Below are 12,805 nucleotides of genomic sequence, written 5' to 3'. Positions count from 1 at the left end.
GCTCTAAAATGCAATAAATACAAAGTCACAAAAATTGCTACCCATGAAAATAAATAAATTCACAGCAGCACAAAAAGGTACATTCTTCCACATGTGATGTAGAATCCTTAGAATATTGAATTTGCATGGCAAAACATTTTAACTTGTGATGGAAATATTCATCCCCAATGTATCATAAAAATGTTTTGATGAATAGACCGCCATTTCACTGAGATATGCAGATTATTTATTACTCTTGTATGTTTTACAGACGCATTGGAAACAAACAGAAATATTCCCTAATCTTGAACAGACGCATGGAAGAAGTGAACCTGGTAGATGACGACCCACCCCTGAATATTGAAACAGAGTTAGTAATCCCAGAAAATAGCTCCCTGGACAGGAATGGTGACATCGGTGAGTCAGAATAAGGGTCTGTCTGCATGCAGTTAGCAAGATTATCCACATTGGTGGGAGGGGATCATGGGTCACTTATGATCAGTTCTTGACCATTTTGGCAACCTTGCTTATAAATGAACATTGTCATTGTTCAGACCAAAGTGCAACCAGGTCCTATGCCCAGTTGTGAAATGTGGTAAGATGGTGGACTTTGGTGAGTGTCCCAGGAAAATAACATGATGCATTTCACCGAAATATAATTACACCATAACAGATCCATATTGATAAATTAGGGGGGAGGGGGGCAGCATCAATCCCAGATCCTTTAATCCCTTTTCTTTTTGTCCTTTTTGCCTCTAAATGCCATTTTCTGTTTATTTTTTCTTTTATTTTTGTTTCTGATATAAAATTGAAAAAGGGATGAAAGCAAAAATATGGACCAGTTTTTGCATACAGTAATTAAATTTTATTACAACCATATTTCATGTTCCTAGAAAGCTATATTAGGGTGCATCTTTTAGTAAACCATTGTGAGGAGAACAGAATGAATAGGGCAATAGAATAGGGATGGTTCAAAATCCATCAAGTCCCACATAAGAGTAACTCGTGTGATCTGGAACATGGAAGCATGCTGGAAACAATAATTCCTCCTTCAGGAGGTCACCAAAAAGAGATCGCCATGCAAGTTGATCTTCACAAGAGTACAGGCCTTAAACTCCACGATCTCCAAGGTCTTTTGTAAAGTAGGCAAGCCCAGGCCCCAGCTAGTATCCCTACTTGTGATGCCCCCAAGTCATGGGGGGGGGGGGTCTGTGTCTTAAGTGGCCAAGCCAGTGCCCAAGGTGTAAAAGAGGTAAGACAACCCCTTCTTCTATCTGCCAGATTACTGCCCCTGAAAAAAACTTCTGTGTAAGCTCCTGTGCCATGTCAGAGGTATTGACTAAGCTGTTTGTCTGTGTGTGCAGGAAGAATAATTTATAAACTGTTTGATAAAATGGATTACAAGAATATAACATTATTGAAAGTAATACAAAGAAGAAATAATTAGAACTTGAAGCTGGTTGGTTAACAATTGCTGTAGTTTACAGGAAATATGTTATAGGTAGCATTATAGAGTTGCCTCCCCAAGAAAATAACCAACCAGTGTGGTTATGTGTATCAGCTGGTTTCAATTTGTTGATGAGATGCAGGCAAGTGAATATATTTGCATATCCTTCTTGTTAATTTTGCAGCCTTTACTTGGCTATATTCATTTCAAAAGCATTTCTTATTTCTTTCAGGCTCTAATCAGCAACCCCAAGTAGTGGTTACACTGCCTCAGAGGAACCATTCTTCTCAATCATCAGAGACAAAGGAGTGTTAACAAGGGGAGATTACTAGGTTTTAAATAGCTTTGCCTCAGCGATGCAAATAATGATTCCAAATTATGCTATTTGATATTTTACTGTAGACAAGATTTTGAATCGCCTTATTATTAACAGGGTATTGATAAAGGAAGGAGCATTTTTGTAATCAAGGACCCATTTGTTTTACTGTTGTGAAATAGATTACATCAGTAAAACCAAAGGAAAATATATGTATGTATTTATATATATATGCATGTATGGATGGAAAGATGTATATATGGATGTATGTATGGATGGATGGACAATCCTGGTTAAATAGTGAAACAAACTGTTGTATTTAATTGGACTCGTCATTTAAAATACCTTTGACATCTATGAAACCAAATTAGTATTTTTATTTATGGGATTTTTTTGCTCCATGTTTTTCTCATTATTTCAAAATCAGTTTTCCTTTCCCTTGAATATGATGTTTTAAGCATGTCTAGTGCTAGTCTCAATTAGTCAGCCTCCATTCTACACATCACTTGAAATATAGCATTCCTTTATTGCAACTCCATTCCTGTTGTGATACAGGTATGGTAATGAATATCATTTCATCACGTACTTCATTATAAGGTAGTTTTACTATAAGGTTGTATATGGATCTCATATAATGAGTGAGTACTGTATTTTACTTGTTAGTCACATAGACTATACTTGTACATTGGTCACACAGACTATACTTGTACATTAGTCACATAGACCATACTTACATTAGTCACATAGACTTTACTTGTACATTAGTCACATAGACCATATTTACATTAGTCACATAGACTTTACTTGTACATTAGTCACATAGACTATACTTGTACATTAGTCACATAGACTATACTTGTACATTGGTCACTTAGACTATACTTGTACACAAGACTTTTGTTATTTATTTGACCTATACAGTATTTAATAAGTAGTGATGCTGTCATGTTTAAGTAGAACAAGTTTACACTACTTGTTTAAGTTCAAGATAGAAAATATTGATATTTTGTGCTTTGTTGTACTGAAGATAGTTGTTAATATTTGATGATTTTGAATTGTATATTGGTTTTGGTTGCCTGCTGCTGAATCATACTTAAATATCAATATTTTGAAATTGGTTTGTTATTGCTGTTGTTGCCCTTTTATATATAAAAATTGGGTCCGTTAAATTTCTCCTGTTTTTAAGTGAAATCTCCAGATTTCACTTTTCTGGTTGTATGGAATAGAATGAGCAGCATGTATTTATTTTACATATTTCATCTGCTATTGTTACAATTCATTATGTATATATAATGGTTATTTCATCTGCTATTGTTACAATTCATTATGTATATATAATGGTTATTTCATTTGCTATTGTTACATTTCATTATGTATTTATGTAAATATAATGGTTTAAGAGTATAGACTTACCTGTGACAAATGAAGTACAGCTGTTTATGAATGATTTTTCTACTACAATATCTATCAGAAAATCCCCGTTTCCAACCAAATGCATCTGCAACCATGTCTTCTTCATTATAGAGTTATAGTGTACACACACCCATTTATTTTCTTTTTCAAATATGTTACCTGATCATAATACAAAAGCTACTACTACCTCACAAGTCCAGCCCTCCCAGCTAGAAAGCTAAAAGTTATCTGCCTCCCTATGTGGCAGTTAGAGTGGTCTCCCATCGATACAGGGACTCTCATATCATGTGAATTCTTCAGTTACTACTTCTGCTTGCACTGAATAGCACTCTCTCTACAGACAGAGAGGCCTCACAATCCATATAAAAGAATTTTTTAAGTTTTCTATCTTAAAGAAAGTTGGAGGAGTGATGCTATACTGATTTTACCTGACAGGTTGTATAGAAAACTCATTTATATTACTATTTACCTGACAGGTTGTATAGAAAACTCATTTATATTACTGTATACCTGACAGGTTGTATAGAAAATTCATTTATATTACTGTATAGTTTCCACTGCGGTCAGGTATATTTTCTATGCAATGTAGTAGTAACTGAAGAGTTCAAAGGAATTTGCACCAATACCTGTATCAAGGGGAGATCTCTAACTGCCACCTAGGTAGGCATATAACTTTTGGCCTGAAAGTTATAGCTTGGGGTGGGGGTGGGGGAGGACACTGGATCTATGAGATGGTAGTAGTAGTTCCCCTAAAGTTTTATTATCACCCCTCAGTAATATAGCATTAAAAGTTCATTCAGCAAATATTAACAAACACTATTTGGTTGAGTGTGATAGATACAATCTTCAAGCAAATATTAACAAACACTATTTGGATGAGTGTGAAAGATACAATCTTCATTCAGCAAATATTAACAAACACTATTTGGTTGAGTGTGATAGATACAATCTTCAAGCAAATATTAACAAACACTATTTGGTTGAGTGTGAAAGATACAATCTTCATTCAGCAAATATTAACAAACACTATTTGGTTGAGTGTGATAGATACAATCTTCATTCAGCAAATATTAAAAACACTATTTGGTTGAGTGTGATAGATACAATCTTCATTCACCAAATATTAAAAACACTATTTGGTTGAGTGTGATAGATACAGTCTTAAAGCAAATATTAACAAACACTATTTGGTTGAGTGTGATAGATACAATCTTCAAGCAAATATTAACAAACACTATTTGGTTGAGTGTGATAGATACAATCTTCAAGCAAATATTAACAAACACTATTTGGTTGAATGTGATAGATACAATCTTCAAGCAAATATTAACAAACACTATTTGGTTGAGTGTGAAAGATACAATCTTCATTCAGCAAATATTAACAAACACTGTTTGGTTGAGTGTGATAGATACAATCTTCAAGGAAATATTAACAAACACTATTTGGTTGAGTGTGATAGATACAGTCTTCAAGCAAATATAACAAACACTATTTGGTTGAGTGTGATAGATACAGTCTTCAAGCAAATATTAACAAACACTATTTGGTTGAGTATGATAGATACAATCTTCATTCACCAAATATTAAAAACACTATTTGGTTGAGTGTGATAGATACAATCTTCATTCACCAAATATTAAAAACACTAGTTGGTTGAGTGTGATAGATACAGTCTTAAAGCAAATATTAACAAACACTATTTGGTTGAGTGTGATAGATACAATCTTCAAGCAAATATTAACAAACACTATTTGGTTGAGTGTGATAGATACAATCTTCATTCACCAAATATTAAAAACACTATTTGGTTGAGTGTGATAGATACAATCTTCATTCACCAAATATTAAAAACACTATTTGGTTGAGTGTGATAGATACAGTCTTAAAGCAAATATTAACAAACACTATTTGGTTGAGTGTGATAGATACAATCTTCAAGCAAATATTAACAAACACTATTTGGTTGAGTGTGATAGATACAATCTTCATTCACCAAATATTAAAAACACTATTTGGTTGAGTTTGATAGATACAACCTTCAAGCAAATATTAACAAACACTATTTGGTTGAGTGTGATAAATACAATCTTCAAGGAAATATTAACAAACACTATTTGGTTGAGTGTGATAGATACAGTCTTCAAGCAAATATTAACAAACACTATTTGGTTGAGTGTGATAGATACAATCTTCATTCACCAAATATTAAAAACACTATTTGGTTGAGTGTGATAGATACAATCTTCAAGCAAATATAACAAACACTATTTGGTTGAGTGTGATAGATACAATCTTCAAGCAAATATAACAAACACTATTTGGTTGAGTGTGATAGATACAGTCTTCAAGCAAATATAACAAACACTATTTGGTTGAGTGTGATAGATACAATCTTCAAGCAGATATTAACAAACACTATTTGGTTGAGTGTGATAGATACAGTCTTCAAGCAAATATAACAAACACTATTTGGTTGAGTGTGATAGATTCAATCTTCAAGCAAATATTAACAAACACTGTTTGGTTGAATGTGATAGATACAATCTTCAAGCAAATATTAACAAACACTGTTTGGTTGAGTGTGATAGATACTCTCTTCACATTGCTGTTTATGCATAGAACATATTTTCAAGCATCTACAGTAATTAATTTTGATCTTGAATTGGTCTGTATGAGCTTCCTTATGCATGTCCACTATTCTGAGTATTTTAGGAAACAGATAAAAATCATAAAGTTGTATGCATATGTGGATAATCCACACAGATAGAAATCACAAAGTTGTATGCATATGTGGATAATCCACACAGAAATCATAAAGTTGTATGCATATGTGGATAATCCACACAGATAAAAATCACAAAGTTGTATGCATATGTGGATAATCCACATATATAGAAATCACAAAGTTGTATGCATATGTGGATAATCCACACAGATGAAAATCACAAAGTTGTATGCATATGTGGATATTCCACACAGATAAAAATCACAAAGTTGTATGCATATGTAGATAAACTGATTAGAATTTCAAGCAATTGCAGCAAGTTTTATTTTTTATGGACCTTTTAAAACTTTTGGACATGGAATTTAAAAAAAAATTAAAAAAATTTAAAGTACAATAAAGTATAAAATATTCAAGCTCATATATAAATGAAATGTTGAAGGCTTATTTGTTTTCCCTTATGGATGATCTGATTAGATTTGCATTATATCAGTTTCTCACATTTTTCAAACTTTTCTAGACTTAGACATTGGTCTGTATTGGGGACATGTATTTTACAAAGAAAAATCTTAATTTTAATGATGATCTCATGGATGAATATTATATTTGCTTGTTTTTAAAAGAGCACGTATACTCATAACCCAGCATCATTTTTGAGCTCAAAAGAGGATATCATTTGTAATATACATTATAATAAATGAATTGTCAAATTATCATACCATGACATGAACAAATTTGTGGCCTGGAGTAACTCTTGATAATTTATTTTACATTACAGATTTAAAAGAATTAATAAATAAATTCATGAAACATTAATACCTAACCAGCATACTGAAATGCAAGCCGTAAGCAAGTGACAGATGGTAATGCCATATACCCTTACCACTGTGGTGGTATGCATACTAAATAAATGATAATGCCATATACCCTTACCACTGTGGTGGTGGGCATACTAAATAAATGGTAATACCATATACCCTTACCACTGTGGTGGTATGCATACTAAATAAATGATAATGCCATATACCCTTACCACTGTGGTGGTATGCATACTAAATAAATGATAATGCCATATGCCCTTACCACTGTGGTGGTGGGCATACTAAATAAATGGTAATACCATATACCCTTACTACTGGTGGTGGGGCATAACTAAATAAATGGTAATGCCATATGCCCTTACCACTGGTGGTGGGGCATAACTAAATAAATGGTAATGCCATATTGCCTTTATCATTGTGGTGGTGGGGCATAACTAAAATAAATGGTAATACCATATGCCCTTACTACTGGTGGTGGGGCATAACCAAATAAATGGTACTGCCATAAGCCCTTACCACTGGTGGTGGGGCATAACTAAATAAATGGTACTGCCATAAGCCCTTACCACTGATAATGGGGCATAACTAAATAAATGGTAATGCCATATGCCCTTACCACTGGTGGTGGGGCATAACTAAATAAATGGTAATGCCACATGCCCTTACCACTGGTGGTGTGGCATAACTAAATAAATGGTAATGCCATATTGCCTTTATCATTGTGGTGGTGGGGCATAACTAAAATAAATGGTAATACCATATGCCCTTACCACTGTGGTGCTGGGCATACTAAAAAATGTTCTGTACACTTGTAGAAGTTTAATGTACAAACTTTATATTTTGTATTTCATTTTCAGGGTAAAATCTCCTTACAGAACATGTCAGTGATAATAAACTCCAAGAATAAATAAAGATCAGATAATTAGAATGGCTTCATTTTAATGTTGTGGACATATGACAGACACTTTTCTTGTTATGCAGCAATGTGTAATTTAAATTGTTTAATTTATCCATTAAAGTATGAAATCGTTAACTTGTTTCCCCTCTTTTTCTTTCAACAAATATTGAGCAGCAACAAGCTTCTCTTCTACAACAGTCATATATTGTTGAGAGGACAAGGTCATATATTGTGCACAATTTAACTTCCTAAATGCTGTTGACATTTGACAAATTATTGTTTCCATTCTTTGCATCAAATCTTTACATTCCTCATCCTTGCACAAATGAGGGTAAAGTTAAATTTGCTTTAACTTTTCTAACGGCCATCAGGAATTTGGATATACTTTCTGGCCCTAAAACATACCAGCATATAGTTTTTATGTTCATCAAGACAGGAACATGTAGTTTATATTTGGACATATCGGTTCTTGTTGACTCTATAGCCCATTACCTGACAAATGTATTCCAAAACAAAATCACATACTCCCTTTTTCTCAGTATCTCTCCTGCCCCAGACACATTTTTGCTAAATATTTTGGTTGAAATTTGTATCACTTACCTTTCTGAAATTCCATTACCAGTTCAATTAAGGTTTGGAATATAACATCATCACATTTACCCCTTATATCAATACTACTCCTACCCCTGGGTACAAGCATGGTGTCAAAATTATATTGCTGCATTTTGTGGGTTTTTTCAGCACTTGTATCTTAGTAAACCCTAACTTTATTGACTTAATATTTATATGTCCTAGATGGGTCATGTGGTCAAGAATTAGACCAGGGACACATTTTGCTTCAAGTTTTGCCCATTCAGTTCATTTTAGTTTTGAATACAGCATTATCACACACTGATCTTATGAATATTATTAATCTGACCCCTGAGTAGTCGACCATTTTGGTTCAAGTTTTTGATTCCCTCTTTTATACTTTAAGTTTTGATCTAATTCACTGCAAATTATGAATATTATGATCCCAGATTTTACTTTCTATATTTACTGTGTTGTCTCTTTAACTTTGTCCTTGGATGAGAACAGGAGGTTAAAGACACATTTTGGTTTAAAAAATGTTCTGATATTTAAACAACTCCTGACTCTGTTCACATCATAGTTGGAATACTGTTAGATCCTCAGCTTTCCTTCCTCCCAACCACAACTTTTTTCTAGGGCTATATTCCTGGGTGGAGACATTCAGTGCATACTGTATGACATTACATTCTTACCTCCATCTTGTACAATTCCTGCTCATGGATTACGTCATTGGATGGGACAATTAGGTCGATATGTATTATACTTTTTGTTTTTAGCTTTACTGGTCCGAGACCATAAGTGTTTATGCGATGGCTCATCATCTGCCAGTACAAGTTTGTTCTCACAGCTCTTAAAAAACTTACTTGGAGGATTGCTGTGAAACTTTACATGTACCTTCATCCCTAGATCTAGTTGAAACTTTACATGTACCTTCATCCCAAGATCTAGTTGAAACTTTACATGTACCTTCATCCCTAGATCTAACTGAAACTTTACATGTACCTTCATCCCAAGATCTAGTTGAAACTTTACATGTACCTTCATCACAAAATATAGTTGAAACTTTATATGTACCTTCATCCCTAGATCTAATTGAAACATTACATGTACCTTCATCCCAAGATCTAACTGAAACTTTACATGTACCTTCATCCCAAGATCTAATTCAAACTTTACATGTACCTTCATCCCAAGATCTAATTGAAACTTTACATGTACCTTCATCCCAAGATCTAGTTGAAGCTTTACATGTACCTTCATCCCTAGATCTAATTGAAACTTTACATGTACCTTCATCCCAACATCTAATTGAAGCTTTACATGTACCTTCATCCCTGGATCTAATTCAAACTTTACATGTACCTTCATCCCTAGATCCAGTTGAAGCTTTACATGTACCTTCATCCCTAGATCTAGCTGAAGTTTTACATGTACCTTCATCCCAAGATCTAATTGAAACTTTACATGTACCTTCATCACAAGATCTAGTTGAAACTTTACATGTACCTTCATCCCAAAATATAGTTGAAACTTTACATGTACCTTCATCCCTAGATCTAATTGAAACTTTACATGTACCTTCATCCCAACATCTAATTGAAGCTTTACATGTACCTTCATCCCTGGATCTAATTCAAACTTTACATGTACCTTTATCCATAGATCAAGTTGAAGCTTTACATGTACCTTCATCCCTAGATCTAGCTGAAGTTTTACATGTACCTTCATCCCAAGATCTAATTGAAACCTTACATGTACCTTCATCACAAGATCTAGTTGAAACTTTACATGTACCTTCATCCCAAAATATAGTTGAAACTTTACATGTACCTTCATCCCTAGATCTAATTGAAACATTACATGTACCTTCATCCCAAAATCTAATTGAAATTTTACATGTACCTTCATCCCTAGATCTAACTTAAACTTTACAAGTACCTCCATCCCAAGATCTAATTGAAACTTTACAAGTACCTCCATCCTTGATCTAATTGAAACTTTACATGTACCTTCATCCCTAGATCATGTTGAAACTTTACATTTACCTTCATCCCAAGATCTAACTGAAACTTTACATGTACCTTTATCCCAAGATCTAGTTGAAACTTTACATGTACCATCATCCCTAGATCTAGCTGAAACTTTACATCTACCTTCATCCCAAGATCTAGTTGAAACTTTACATGTACCTTCATCCCTAGATCTAGTTGAAACTTTACATGTCCCTTCATCCCTAGATCTAGTTGAAACTTTACATGTACCTTCATCCCTAGATCTAGCTGAAACTTCACATGAACCTTCATCTCTAGATCTAGTTAAAACTTTACATGTACCTTCATCCCAAAATCTAGTTGAAACTTTACATGTACCTTCATCCCTAGATCTAACTGAAACTTTACTGAAACTTTACATGTACCTTCATCCCAAGATCTAGTTGAAACTTTACATGTACCTTCATCCCAAAATATAGTTGAAACTTTACATGTACATTCATCCCTAGATCTAATTGAAACTTTACATGTACCTTCATCCCAAAATCTAATTGAAATTTCACATGTACCTTCATCCCTAGATCTAATTGAAACTTTACAAGTACCTCCATCCCAAGATCTAATTGAAACTTTACAAGTACCTCCATCCTTGATCTAATTGAAACTTTACATGTACCTTCATCCCTAGATCATGTTGAAACTTTACATTTACCTTCATCCCAAGATCTAACTGAAACTTTACATGTACCTTCATCCCAAGATCTAGTTGAAACTTTACATGTACCTTCATCCCAAGATCTAACTGAAACTTTACATCTACCTTCATCCCAAGATCTAGTTGAAACTTTACATGTACCTTCATCCCTAGATCTAGCTGAAACTTTACATGAACCTTCATCTCTAGATCTAGTTAAAACTTTACATGTACCTTCATCCCAAAATCTAGTTGAAACTTTACATGTACCTTCATCCCTAGATCTAACTGAAACTTTACACTGACCTTCATCTCTAGATCTAGCTGAAACTTTACATGTACCTTCATCCCAAAATCTAATTGAAACTTTACATGTACCTTCATCCCTAGATCTAACTGAAACTTTACATCGACCTTCATCCCTAGATCTAACTCAAACGTCACATGTACCTACATCTCAAGATCTAGTTGAAACTTTACATGTACCTTCATCCCAAGATCTAGTTATAACTTTACATGTACCTTCATCCCTAGATCTAATTGAAACTTTACATGTACCTTCATCCCAAAATCTAATTGACACTTCACATGTACCTTCATCCCTAGATCTAGTTGAAACTTTACATGTCCCATCATCCCTAGATCTAGTTGAAACTTTACATGAACCTTCATCTCTAGATCTAGTTGAAACTTTACATGTCCCTTCATCCCTAGATCTAGTTGAAACTTTACATGAACCTTCATCCCTAGATCTAGCTGAAACTTTACATGAACCTTCATCTCTAGATCTAGTTAAAACTTTACATGTACCTTCATCCCAAAATCTAGTTGAAACTTTACATGTACCTTCATCCCTAGATCTAACTGAAACTTTACATGTACCTTCATCCCTAGATCTAACTGAAACTTTACATGTACCTTCATCCCAAGATCTAACTGAAACTTTACATGTTCCTTCATCCCTAGATCAAACTGAAACTTTACATGTACCTTCATCCCTAGATCTAACTGAAACTTTACATCGACCTTCATCCCTAGATCTAACTGAAACTTTACATGTACCTTCAACCCTAGATCTAACCGAAACTTTACATGTACCGTCATCCCAAGATCTAATTGAAACTTTACATGTACCTTCATCCCTAGATCTAACTCAAACGTCACATGTACCTACATCTCAAGATCTAGTTGAAACTTTACATGTACCTTCATCCCAAGATCTAGTTATAACTTTACATGTACCTTCATCCCTAGATCTAATCGAAACTTTACATCGACTTTCATCCCATAATCTAACTGACACTTCACATGTACCTTCATCCCAAGATCATGTTGAAACTTTACATGTACCTTCATCCCAAGATCTAACTGAAACTTTACATGTACCTTCATCACAAGATCTAGTTGAAACTTTACATGTACCTTCATCCCTAGATCTAACTGAAACTTTACATCGACCTTCATCCCTAGATCTAACTGAAACTTCACATGTACCTTCCTCCCAAGATCTAGTTGAAACTTTACATGTACCTTCATCCCTACATCTAGTTGAAACTTTACATGTACCTTCATCCCTAGATCTAATTGAAACTTTACATGTACCTTCATCCCAAAATCTAATTGAAACTTCACATGTACCTTCATCCCTAGATCTAATTGAAACTTTACAAGTACCTCCATCCCAAGATCTAATTGAAACTTTACACGTACCTCCATCCCAAGATCTAATTGAAGCTTTACATGTACCTTCATCCCTAGATCTAGTTGAAACTTTACATGAACCTTCATCTTTAGATCTAGTTGAAACTTTACATGTACCTTCATCCCTAGATCTAGTTGAAATTTTACATGTACCTTCATCCCTAGACCTAATTGAAACTTTACATCTACCTTCATCCCAAGATCTATTTGAAACTTTACATGTACCTTCATCCCAAGATCCAATTGAAAC

General features: G+C 34.0%; 1 protein-coding gene across 3 annotated transcripts in view; it reads left to right on the top strand.

The window, feature by feature from the left end:
* The window catches only part of LOC149795655 (VPS10 domain-containing receptor SorCS1-like), a 145,702-nt gene extending 137,968 nt beyond the window's left edge, over positions 1–7,734 (top strand). For all 3 annotated transcript variants that reach the window (XM_089965498.1, XM_089965497.1, XM_089965499.1), the window contains 2 exons: positions 251–396; positions 1,659–7,734. In XM_089965498.1, the coding sequence (XP_089821624.1) occupies positions 251–396; positions 1,659–1,741 (229 nt within the window). In that variant the 3' untranslated portion in view covers positions 1,742–7,734. The remainder of the gene's footprint in view (positions 1–250; positions 397–1,658) is intronic.
* Positions 7,735–12,805: the final 5,071 nt, after the last annotated feature.

Source organism: Sinohyriopsis cumingii, chromosome 7 (genome assembly GCF_028554795.1).
Source record: "Sinohyriopsis cumingii isolate HCF-2022 chromosome 7, ASM2855479v2, whole genome shotgun sequence".
NCBI lineage: Eukaryota > Metazoa > Mollusca > Bivalvia > Unionida > Unionidae > Sinohyriopsis > Sinohyriopsis cumingii.
Note: the sequence above shows the minus strand (reverse complement) of the source record. Positions and strands in the feature narration are given on the sequence as shown.